Consider the following 12370-nt stretch of genomic DNA (forward strand, 5'->3'; position numbering starts at 1 on the left):
CACAGTCAAATATAATTTTGATGACTCTAGAACGGTACAAAGTTCCAATGGTTGTCAAGGGATTCACTCAGATCTATGAAATTAATTACTTAGAGATATTCACTCTAGTAGCATGACTAAACTTTATAAGAGTTCTTCTGTCACTTATAACTAACCTTGACTGGCCTCTATGATACATCAAAATAATATACTGTTTTAAGTACTTATTTTATGCTTATTTTTTGTTATATTGTACTTTAAAGAATGATATTTTTGTGTTTTTGTTGCAGGTATATCATTTTTAGGCATTTGGAGTAAAAATGATAAAAAAAATTAAATTTGGAGCAAAAACAACGAACTTTAGGATTTTGGCGCGCGCATGATGCGCCAGATCGACGCATGATGCGTCAGGGACTACTTTTTCAAATTAAGGTGGTTCAAGGCAAATTTTTGCACGAATTTCAAAATGACACTTGTTCTACACACCTCTTGGAGTAATTCAATGTATCTAGACACTTTGGAATGTTCTTTTATGAAGGGATATGTCCCTTGTATCAAATGACACATTTTTTGAATTCAAAAGAGTTGATTTTTGGAGGAAATTTTGAATTCTTTTCCAAAGCATGTAGCCCAAAATAAAAGAAGACTTCTCATTTGTCAAGTGTGTGGCGTGAGGGAGAGAGAAAGTTGGCATGAGTTAGAAATAGAGAGAGAAGAGGAGATTTTTTTGTAGGGTTGTAAGAAGAGAGGGAATGTGAGAGATTTCTTCTTCATTACACTTCTAAGAGAGAATTGAGAGTGATTGTAAAGAGAGAAAGACATGGATAGAACGTCTAGAGATTTGCTTGGGAAAGATTGTGAGATAAGTTGTATTTTTATTTTTTTTATTTTTTTATTTTGTAAATTTGTTTTTATACATAAAATCCTTGTTTTGTCATATCATTCTCATAAATTTTGAGTAGTGTTCGTTATCCTTCTCCCTACTTTGAGACATGATTTTGTGAAGAATAGATTTTGTATTCTACAGTTTTAAATGTTAATAATTTGTGATGATTTGAATATCGATCTTCATTTACTTTTCGATCTGGCCAATTAAAATGTTAAAACTTGTTAAGAGACACATGTTCTTAAATGAGATATGATTTCTACAGCATAGAGATAATCACATTTGATTTCATGGGAGAGTATGTCATTAATGGGATTGTGTGCAAATAAATAGGGAAATATACCTTGTTAGATGCAGAATTGGAGATTTTAAGGTGAAAGATTAAAATCCCTAATTTGGTCCAATTAAGTGGAAAACGATGGGAGATTGTTAGCCCTCAGGTGAGGGAGTAGTGAGAGCTCTGGAGTGGCAGCGAGTATCCTCCCAGCCTAATTACGAAATTAGGGACCAAACTCTTGGTTAGTCAATGCTCTTTATAGCACTCGGAAGGGGTAAAGAATATGATTGTTGCTATTTGGAACGAAACAGTTTTTATATATATTTTCAAATGATGTCGATTTCTACTCATTGTAAAGGGGAATGATGTTTTCTTAAATTTGAACTTCCGTCACAACAAAGGCTTTGTTTAACTTTCGTAATTTTACTTTTGAAAATTTAGTATTTAGTTTAGTTTAGCTTCAGTAGTCTTACATCTGCATTTTAATTAGCATTAACTTGAGTAAATTTTCAAACTTCACACTTTACTTTGCTTTTATTTTTGTATTTTTAGATTAAAATAATTTTCATAATTTACTTTTAGGATTTTCCAACTTCCTTGTGGGATCGATATCTAAGACTTCCTTAGAGCCCTTTATTACTTGAATGATGCATATACTTGCGTTGATTTTAAAGGGGATTTGACAGTTTAAAAAGAGTTTTAAAAGATAAATTATTTTCATTTAAAGTATTTTTGTAGGGATTATATTGAATATTTATTATATATCGGTCGTGTGTTATTTTGTAATATTGAAAAATATTTTCAAAATTCTCACACTAAATCTACCCCCCGCATCACCTTACAACAATTTGATATAAACAATAAATTTTCAATGCAAACTGTAGAGAAAGAAATGTATGTGAATGCACCTATAGGATCTAGTGAGAAATTATACACGAAGCGTAAACTAAAAAAGTTCATCTATGAAACATTCACTTAGAGCGTGGTTTGAGTAATTTACACTGTTTGTTAAAGGTCAGAAGTATACTTAAGGGCAAGGAGATTATATAGTGCTCCTCATATATTCAAAGGATTCGAAGATAGTCATACTGATTTTTTATGTTAATGATATAATTCTCACCGGAGATGACGTATATTAAATATTTTTGAGATCAATGACTTGGGATTTCTGAAGTATTTTCTTGGCATAGAGGTTACCAAATCTAAGAAAGAGATTGTTGTTTCTTAATGGAAATATGTTTTTGATCTTCTAAAGAAAACATGAATGAGTGGTTGTAGGCCAGCAGATACTTCAATTGATCCCAATCAGAAATATACATGGTCATATAGCACCTTTGTTATAAGTTTGGTAAGTCAATGTATGCATTTGGATCCTGAGAAACACCTTGAAGCTGTTAACAAGATTCTCAACCATCTAAAGGGTACACCAGCTGTACGAAGAAGATGAGATGAGGAGTCAGAAGGCAAAGTGAGGGAAGTGAACCGAGGGAGTTGGCAAGCCAAATAGTTATTTTCGTGTATATAATGGCATGTAGGAGAGGAGGAAATAGGTGAGATCGACTTACCCATGGTGTGTGGAGGAAAGGAGGTCAACGCAGAGAAGGGAGCGGCATATGAAGGAGATGAGATCGTCACAGAGAAGGGAGCAGTGTCTCTGTTTGATGCTGGAGAAGAGGTCGTTGAGCATAGGAGAAGGCGGTGGCCTCTCACACGCAGAGTCGAAGCCTGTGTCGATGAACAACAATGACCGTGCTTTGATCGAAACTTAGGGTGGTGTTAGTGGTTAACGATGATGTATCAGTCAAACATAGTAGGCAGCGTCGACACCATGCTGAGGAAGAGGAGGCGGGAGGAAGAAGGCTCATGTGAGAGAGCCGAAGTTGAGCTTTAGAGCAGAGGTTCCATCTTTTGCAAAGGGAAGAAGTTTTCTCAGGTGGTTAGGGTTCGACGGATGTAAGCTTTAATAGAGATTAAAATAAATTAATAATAATAGCAGTAATAATAATATCAGTAATAATAATAAGTATGATAGTAAAATATGGAAATTTTATAATTAATATAAAGTTAATAGTTAATTAAAATAATAATTTATTTTAAAGTTTTGTAACTTGAATATCATGTTTATATTAAGTTTTCACTTTAGAAGAGTCAGCGTCAGGGCAAATTTTATCGAACTAAACATCATTGAAGTGAGTAGCCATACTTTTAATCTATAGTAATATTTTGTTTCTCAATTTTTATATATTAATAGATAATAATATTTGCACAAACTTGGTTTATATATTTTCTTTTGTTGGTCGCGTTGCTAGGAATGTAATTTTAGTAGTAGTAGCTCCAATGACTGAGTTGTAATTTCGGGTGATCAAATTATTAAAAAGTGTGAACGCTTTAGATATCTTGGTTTACTGTTCAAGTGATGTTGATATATATGATGTTATTAGTATAATTTAATATGGTAAGTTGAAGTGGAGGAATGCTTCGAGCCTATTTTGTGATAAAAAAGTATCGCTTAGACTGAAAGGAAAATTTTATAAGATGGTGGTGAGACTTGCAATGCTCTATGACGTTGAATGTTGGTCTTTAAAAGAGAAGCATAAAATTAAGTTAAGTATTGTCGAGATGAGAATGCTTAGGTGGATGAGTGGGTTTACATTTAGAAACAAAATACAAAATGAATATATCTGTGATAGGATTGTTGTAGTTCTAGTGGCTGACAAAATTTAAAAAGAGTCGTCTTAGATGGTTTGGTCACATTAAACATTGACCATCTGATGATTTGATTAGAAGTGTAGATGTTTTAGATTCAACTTATATTAAAAAAGGCAGAGGTATACCTAGAAAGATTTGAGCGTATTGTATTAAAAGGTTCTTATTTATTAGATTTAAATGAAAATATGACACTCAATTGGATGCATTGGAGAGAGGATTCATGTAGCCAACCCCATGTAGTGGGATAAATGTTTGTTGTTGGTCAGATTATTAGGAATGTTTGTAGCTATTTAATATCATGTATTATTGTATGTTATATATAATATATTAAATTGATTGTTACGAGCACATAAATGATGTATTTATGGTGACTGTTTGTATGTGCATTGTTGATTATGATGGAGTCACATTTTGATGGTACTAATGAGAGAACACTAAGGTACTCAGACACGTATATGAAAAAAGATATTGATATTGATGTGTCTTAATTGACACAATTTTGATGCAATGCTCTTATGATGGTTGTATAAATATAGAATGATATTGATATGTTATTAATATAGAAATGTTCTTTGAATAACATCAAATATTTTTATTTATTTATTAAAATCTGGACTGTTATATTGCTTCTTTTTCTCTTATATTATAGTGGTTTATGAGTGATTATTAACTGACTCGTTTAGCTCACAGTTGTTTTAAATTAACTTTAGAGGTTAATTAAGTGATTAACGATTAACATTAAAAGAGATAACGTTACAGAAGAAAAAAAAAAACCAATAACGAGAAATTTAATTTTACTGCTTTAATTTAAATTGAATTGTGGTTCTTTCATCCATTAAATTATAGATGAATATAAAAATATTAATTCACACACTCGGACCGTCTGTATTAGCCTTGGTTAATTTCAAGCCCAAGACTGTGTCATGAGAAAAGTGGTATCAGAGCATACGGCTTAGGATTAATTAATGAAATCTCGATGAAAGAACTAATATGATAATTATAAGAAAATTTTAAAAATTATAAAAAAAAATTAAAGTTAATGCAAAGTAATAGTTATTCTTCATTTGAGTATAGTGATATAACTGAAATTATAGAAGAAGAGAATCCGATAAAAAATGAAGAAATGCAACTTACTATAAATGTGAGCACAAATGTCTCGCTCAAATGACGACGACAATGACTTAGTTGATTCAGGAGTCTAGAAGTGATACAATCTTTGTGGTTAAGTATTTGAAAAGATGTCAAGATATACATCCATGTTTTTTTAAATGAACTTAAGACACAATTTAAACGAAAAACTGACTAATGAGAGCAAAGAAAATATTACATAACATGACTTGTTCGAATGAAAAATGAGTATTGTTGGTGACTTTTGTGTTCGATGGAGAAGCTGAAAGGTGGTGGTGTGGGCAACGTCAAGACGGGTTAGGGGACATATCTAGCTTGTTGATAAGTTGGGAGGAGTTCGTGGACCATTTTAGAGAGTGGTTAGTACCCTATCCGCTCGATGACAGATGCATGAGAAATTCACTAGGTTAAGGCAGGGAGAGAAGACAATCATACAGTATGAAGTAGAATTCACTGTACTGTGCGCCACAGTTGATTGCTACTGCAGAAGAAAAGTGTTACCAAATCCTTTCGGAATCAAATGATTCAATCAAACAACCATTGGTATTTTTAGGGATCGATGAATATTCGATATTAGTGAAATGAATTAGAAGAGTAATGTTTGACTATCAGATTGCTCAAAAGCATAAAGAGATGCACAAGAGAAAGATTGCAAAAGACCATATGGTTCAATCAGATGGTTTAAAACGGAACAAGTCAAAGAACATGCCGGGTGGAATTACCAGAGATACGACGTAGGGTACTGTAGTCACTTGCGGGAAATGTGAAAGATAACTTAAGGGTGAATGTGTGACGGGCTCTAACACTTGATATTGGTGTCGTCTGCCTGATCATACAGCAAGATATTGCCCATCTCTTGGCCAGAAGAGCACTGAAGATCATAAATCAGGTTGAGCTCTTTCACCAAAGTTAGCTAGCGGGAAGAAAAAGACGAGTTATAGCCTCATCTCTTATCCAAGGTCAACCAAGACAATTAGTTCAACATCAAGTATATTCTCACTCATAGTGAGTCTGAAGAACCTACAGTTGCTAATAGTGGTGAGGTCGGATGAGTTTAGCATTTTCTTATATGTAAGGGTATTTTTCTAGCATGTTTTCTTGCTTCAATATTGTAATCTGAATTTTGTCACCTTGTATTGAATTTTAATTTCTTTGTAAAATTTGTAGATGATTAGTGTCGACATGTTATTGAGATGACATGAAGCATGTTTATAAATTTTGAGGACAATTTTTGTAAGTGAGGAAGATTGTGAAATCTCGTTTTCATTATTCGAGAGAAGAAATGAAAAAAACGAAGAAGATGAGGTGAGGAGTCGGAAGCCGAAGAGATGGAGGTGTGAGAGAGTTGGGAAGTCGAATAGTTATTTTTGTATATATAATGACGCGTAAGATAGGAGGTAAAATGCAAGATCGACTTACCAATGGTGTGTGAAGGAGAGGAGGTCGATACATAGAAGGGGGCATTGTCTCTTTCTGGTGAAGAAGGCTTTGTTGAGCATAGGAGGAGGCAGCGACATCTCTGTCACACGGACTTGAAGCTAACGTTGATGTCATGCAAAGCCCTCATGCAAAGCCCGTGCTTTGATTGAAATGTGGGTGGTGTCAGTGGCTAACAACGACATCTCTATCAAACAAAGGAGGCAACGTCAGCACCATGCAAAGGAAGAGGAAGCAGGAAGAAGGCTCATGCGAGAGAGCCGAAGCGGAGCTCTAGAGCGAAAGTCGCATCGCGTGCAAAGGGAAGAAGTTTTCTCGCGTGGAGCAGGGTTCGACCGTGGTAAGCTTTAATAGAGATTAAATTAAAATAATAAAAATAATAATCTATATGTATATGTAAATAATAATAATAATAATAAGTAGAATGACAAAGGAAAATATATAAATTTTATAATTATTGTAAATTTAATAGTTAATTAAAATAATAATTTAGTTTAAAGTTTTGTAATATAAATACCATGTTTATGTTAGATTTTCACCTCAGAAGAGTCGATGTCAGGACAGATCTTATTGAATTAAATGTCCTTGAAGTTACTACTTATACTTTTAATCTATAGTAATATTTGGGTAGATAATGCTTTTTGAACAAATTTTATTTGATTTATATATCTTTCTTTATTGGTCACATTGCTAGAAATGTTTGTAGCTATATAATATCATGCAATGGTGTATGTTTTAATATATCGAATTAAATGTGACGAGCACATGAATGATAAATTTATTTTGACTGTTTGTATATGTATGTTTGACTATAATGAAGTTACCTCTTGATGATACTAGTAGGGAAATACTAAGATACCCGTGCACGTATATAAAAAATGATATTGATATTGATGTCTGAATTGACATAATTTTTAGACGGTGACAGTTGTAAAAATATAAAATAATATTGACATTTTAATGATATAAAAATGTTAGTTGAATAATATCACATATTTTTATTTATTTATTAAAATCTTGACAGACATAGATATTACTTCATTTTTTCTTGTATTATTATAGTTTATATATGAGTATTCACTGACTTATTTAGCTCACAGTTGGTTTAAACTAATTTTTTTAAGTTAATTAAGTGATTAACAATGAGCATTAGAAGAGATAACATTTATGGAAGATAAAGATGCTCAGTAACTAGTTAAAATTTAATTTTAGTGTTTTAATTTAAATTTGATTAGTGGTTCTTTCATCTGTTAAATTTTAGGTGAATATAAAAAAAATTACTTTACTGTTTGATCTTCTATACCCATCTTGGTTAATTCGAAGCTCTAGATCGGTCGTGATAACACATTTTAGGTTTTAGAACTTACACCCACAAATTTCATTCTGTTTTTTAAGATTTCCTCTTGTTGCTTATTTTGATAAATTTGTATTTACAGTGTATGAATGAATCTTTTTGGGAAATTTACATGCATAGCACGATTCTTATGTATTTACAGGCCTAGCACCTAAACTTTTATATTTACATTCATAGCACGTTGGTGTCATAAACCTATGAATGAATAGGCCTATTGCTATTCCCTTCTAAAGAGCAAGTGAGTGGTTTTTTGATTCGATATCAAAGATTTAAGTTTCATGAATGTTATGAAACTTTAGGTGTTAGATATGTAAATACATAAGATTTGTGGTATTTATGTAAATGGCGCCTTTTTATCCTACTATAGATGAACTGTAATTTCTTATTTATCAATAATAAAGCCAGCTTATTATTTCATTTGGATTTTTTTTCTTATTTCCAGTAAATGTCCATTGTTTCAGGTGACGTCGCCATTACTGATCCTCCATGGAGCTGCTGACAAGGTGACAGATCCTAATGTGAGCAAATTCCTTTACGACAGAGCTTCCACAGAGGATAAGAGCCTCAGGCTTTATGAGGGAGGATATCATGCTCTTCTCGAGGGAGAACCCGACGAAAGGATTTCTCTTGTTATTGCTGAAATCATTTCCTGGCTTGACTCCCGAGTATCCGTTCAGTAGCTTTAGACATTTTTTTGTGAAAAGTTGTTATATTATTATTCCGTAGAAATTAATTTTATCTGCATGTTAGAATTCCTTCGTTTTGCGGAGATTGATTGTTGGAATTATAAATAATCTATCTGTCAGCCGCAGTCTTCAACATTATGAATAATTTGTTTTCATGTTCTTGAGTTTTGTGGGAGTTCTTGGTATGTTTTGGATGTAATTATATGCAACTCTTTATACATTTGCACAAATGCGGGTTACATGTTTGGCAAATTTGTTGGATATTCTGGCACTTTCTTTGGTGTTGTTTTTCTCCCCTTGGGGATTATTGGTTACTTAAAAATAGAAAATATTTTTTTGAAAAATACTGATAATTATAAGTAGTTTGAGCGGACACATAATTATAATTTCCAATGGATCAAAAGATAGATTGCTATCTAAGATTTCCTTACATAACTGCTCAATTCTCATGTTTTTAAATGTATAACGACCTAACTTCAATTTTTACTGAGTATTGAAAGAATCACAAAATGAGTCAGAATATAAATAGACAGAAGATTTGGAGTTCATATATATTTGCATATAAAATATAAAATGACTGTCATCTAAGGCTCCGTTTGGGGCAGTTTATTGACCTGCAGCGGCGTTTTGAAAACACGATCGCAGTGCTTGAAAAACACGTTGGGGGTGCGTTTTTTTGCCGCTCCGAGACATCGATATGAATTTCTTAATAGAGGGTGAAGTGGGACGAGTCCTGCGTCGTAATATTTCCGGTTGTGCCCTTAGCTCGCCCCTGGATCCTCTCCCTCGCGATCGCCCTCCTATTCTTCCTTCTCCCTTCTGCAACGTATCTCTCGCGAAATGCCAATAGCATTTCAACCCTCCGTCTCACTGTCCTTCCACGACAGTGAGCTTCACTGGCATCACTCTCTCTAATGTCGCGGCCGCTCGCCGATCACCTTCCATGGCTTCTTCATCCATGTAATGTCGCGGCTGCTCGCCGATCACCTTCCATGGCTTCTTCATCCATGATAGATGATTCTTTCTCTCCTTCCCTCCAAAATCGAGAAGTTGCAGCTCCACTACGCACGGCGAGGTGGCGACGGTAATGGCTCCGTAGAAGTGGAACACTCGGCTTGCGACCATGCCGACGAGTCATTTGTGGCTAACGCCATTGGGAACCTTTGACAGACCTTTTTGCTTTATTATAAGGCTAGGGTTGGGATTGGGATCCTCCTACGAGCCTTCAAAGTAGCCCGACACCATTCTTATTCCTCTATTATTGATCTCAAGGTTTGCCCGGTCGTCCGGATTCTTTTCAATTATTCTTTATGGCAGTTTCTGGTGCACTTTTTTGTTGGTGATTGGTTTTGTTTTATGCATGGATTTGTATGTCTTACTACATATCTAGTAGTAAGTGTTGGCTTCTTTGGAGAATTTAATGTTTTGACTGCAGTAGGAACTTAACTTGAAGTAGTTGTTTTACTTGGAGCAATCCGTTGTTTAATCGTAATATTGTATTGTCCATGCCAGCAACTTGTTTCTGAGAAGGACTTGATAGTGAGAGAGGAAGCATGGTGTATTGGGTTGCTTTTGGTGGATTTGGATTGTTCTTTGGTGGAGAGAAAATGTGTTTTAGAAAATGGTGATTTCGTTTTTACTATTTAATTTGTTTTTTTACTGATTTGTGTCGTTAATTGAAATCATCAAATTTGAGGAATTGAAGGTGTTTGTTTTGTTTAAAAATATTATTAATTTCTGAATGCATCCAACCAAATGAAAGCCTTTATATTAAATTCATTGTGGTTACTTGATAGAGTGTTACTAGAGAATAAAAACCAATATGTTTGTGCAACTAGATTTGGATGGGAGTTGACTCATCCATGTTTTGGTGTCCTCTAGTGTTTGACATGAATGTTGTATGAATGTTGTTTATCATATCATTACAAAGGAAACCATTATGGGCTATGCTATAAATGCTACATAAGTTTCGGAGGTTCTACAATGGAGAAATACATACGTACCACATAACTTTATGTATTTACCCAAAATTTCATATTTACATATATTTCTTCTGATACTCACGAAATAGTGAGCAGTGAATTCTATTTTTTTGAACTGATCTGTAGCAGTTTGAGGCTTCTGTTCCACATATTATTTCACCCATACAGTTTTGTTGCAAACAGTTTCACCAAACAATGGCAGAATAATCATTTATTTAGCAACAGCTATCAATAAGTTATTCTAAATAAGCTCTCCCAAACAACAAAACAACTTATTCTGATAATATGCAAAATTTAGATGGTTGGTCACGAACATTTAATGTGATTTCAGTAGTGGAGCTAATTTTGGTGTACATAATGGCCCCTAAATCATTTTCACTTGTGTTAATAAATAATTAGGGACATCTACATACAACATAATTTTTATGTATTTATTAATATCAAGATTTTAATATTTATATGCTTAATACTAAAGTTCTTAATATCACATCAATAATAATGTTTTCATCAACTTTAAAAAAAATTAAATACAAATTCTCTACCAGATTTCTCATGTCAAAGTGCTAAAAGTAAATATTAAAAGTTAGATGTTTGATATGTAAATGTCTAAGAATGGTGTTGTACGAATGTAATATTTCTTAAATCAAACATAATTTTAGAAGTTAGAATAATAGAATTTTCACATCCTAGTTCTATCATCTATAAGTTTCATAAAATCAATTTCTTTCTTTTGGAGAAAATATTATGTCCAGAGTCAGGGTGTAGGTTTACGTCTGGACTTCTATAACAAATCGACACATGTTTGCTTAACTGGACCTACTCCGCAAAGCTAAAAAATGTTAGTCTTTGGCAGAGCTTGAACCCGGCCTGAAACCAGTCCAAAAATTGGACAAGAAAAAGTGACATTAAAAAATCCATGACCCGCCTTCATTTCTATTTTTCACTCTAAGGTTCCAATTTTGTTTTCCGTCTAGGGTTTGTTGATAACCCCCTCTACATCATTGAAGTATTTTTTTATTTTCAAAGGAGATTTGCGAAGCGTAGAATTAAGTTTTTTATTCGTTAAGTTAATTTGGTTGATCGATTTTGAATGAACTTTGAGTTATCTGTCAAACTCATCTAAACTCAAGAAGTTATTTATTACACAATGTCTAGGGTTTTCCTGCAATGCAGAAAGAGGAAATGGAAAAAATGAAGGAAAAAACTTAGGATAGAAGAAAGTAAGAGAGCTTCAAGGTAAATAGGAAAAAATGAAATATAGATTGTTGTATTTATTAATCAGTGTTTAATTTTTTACATGTTTAAAACAGATTTAATTGAGAAATATATTCCTTCAAGGTTATTTTGCCTCATTTGTCCATTGTATTGTTTCATAACTCAAAGTTGGACCATATATAATTTGAGTTATTATTGGAAAACACTGTATTTGATTTGATAAGGTTCATTTGTTTAATGTTTAAGAAAAAATACAATAGATTACCCAAATACCATAATAATACCACCAAAATAACACCATTATACCAACATAATGTCATCACAATGTCACAACAGTACGACCACAATATCACCACAGTGCTACCAAAATGTCACCTTAATTCCACCCCATTTTCACCACAATATTACCATATTACCACCATAATATCACCCTAATATTACCACAAACAATGCCACACATTATCACTACAATGCCACTACCATATAGTCGCAATACCACCACAATACGACAATAATACCATCTTAATACTAAGATACTACAATCACAATACCACCATAAATATCTTCACAATATCATCATAATACCACCACAATACTACCACAGTACCGTCGCCATGTCACCACAATGTCACCACTTTTCTAAAAAATGATAACACTTTTTTAAGAATTACTTTCAAACAAAAAAGGTGCATAGTATCATAATCTATTACTTTTCAA

At 33.2% G+C, this 12370-nt stretch overlaps 1 protein-coding gene across 3 annotated transcripts in view; it reads left to right on the top strand.

Moving 5' to 3' along the window:
- The window catches only part of LOC110033602 (caffeoylshikimate esterase), a 95801-nt gene extending 87105 nt beyond the window's left edge, over positions 1 to 8696 (top strand). Inside the window, exon 8 of one of the 3 annotated variants that reach the window (XM_020737639.1) lies at positions 8232 to 8696. In XM_020737639.1, coding sequence (XP_020593298.1) covers positions 8232 to 8450 — 219 coding nt within the window. In that variant the 3' untranslated portion in view covers positions 8451 to 8696. The remainder of the gene's footprint in view (positions 1 to 8231) is intronic. The other 2 variants (XM_020737640.1, XM_020737638.1) reach the window with 2 other exon arrangements.
- The last annotated feature ends 3674 nt before the right edge of the window (positions 8697 to 12370 follow it).

The sequence above is a fragment of the Phalaenopsis equestris genome, unplaced genomic scaffold (assembly GCF_001263595.1).
Source record: "Phalaenopsis equestris unplaced genomic scaffold, ASM126359v1 Scaffold001235, whole genome shotgun sequence".
NCBI lineage: Eukaryota > Viridiplantae > Streptophyta > Magnoliopsida > Asparagales > Orchidaceae > Phalaenopsis > Phalaenopsis equestris.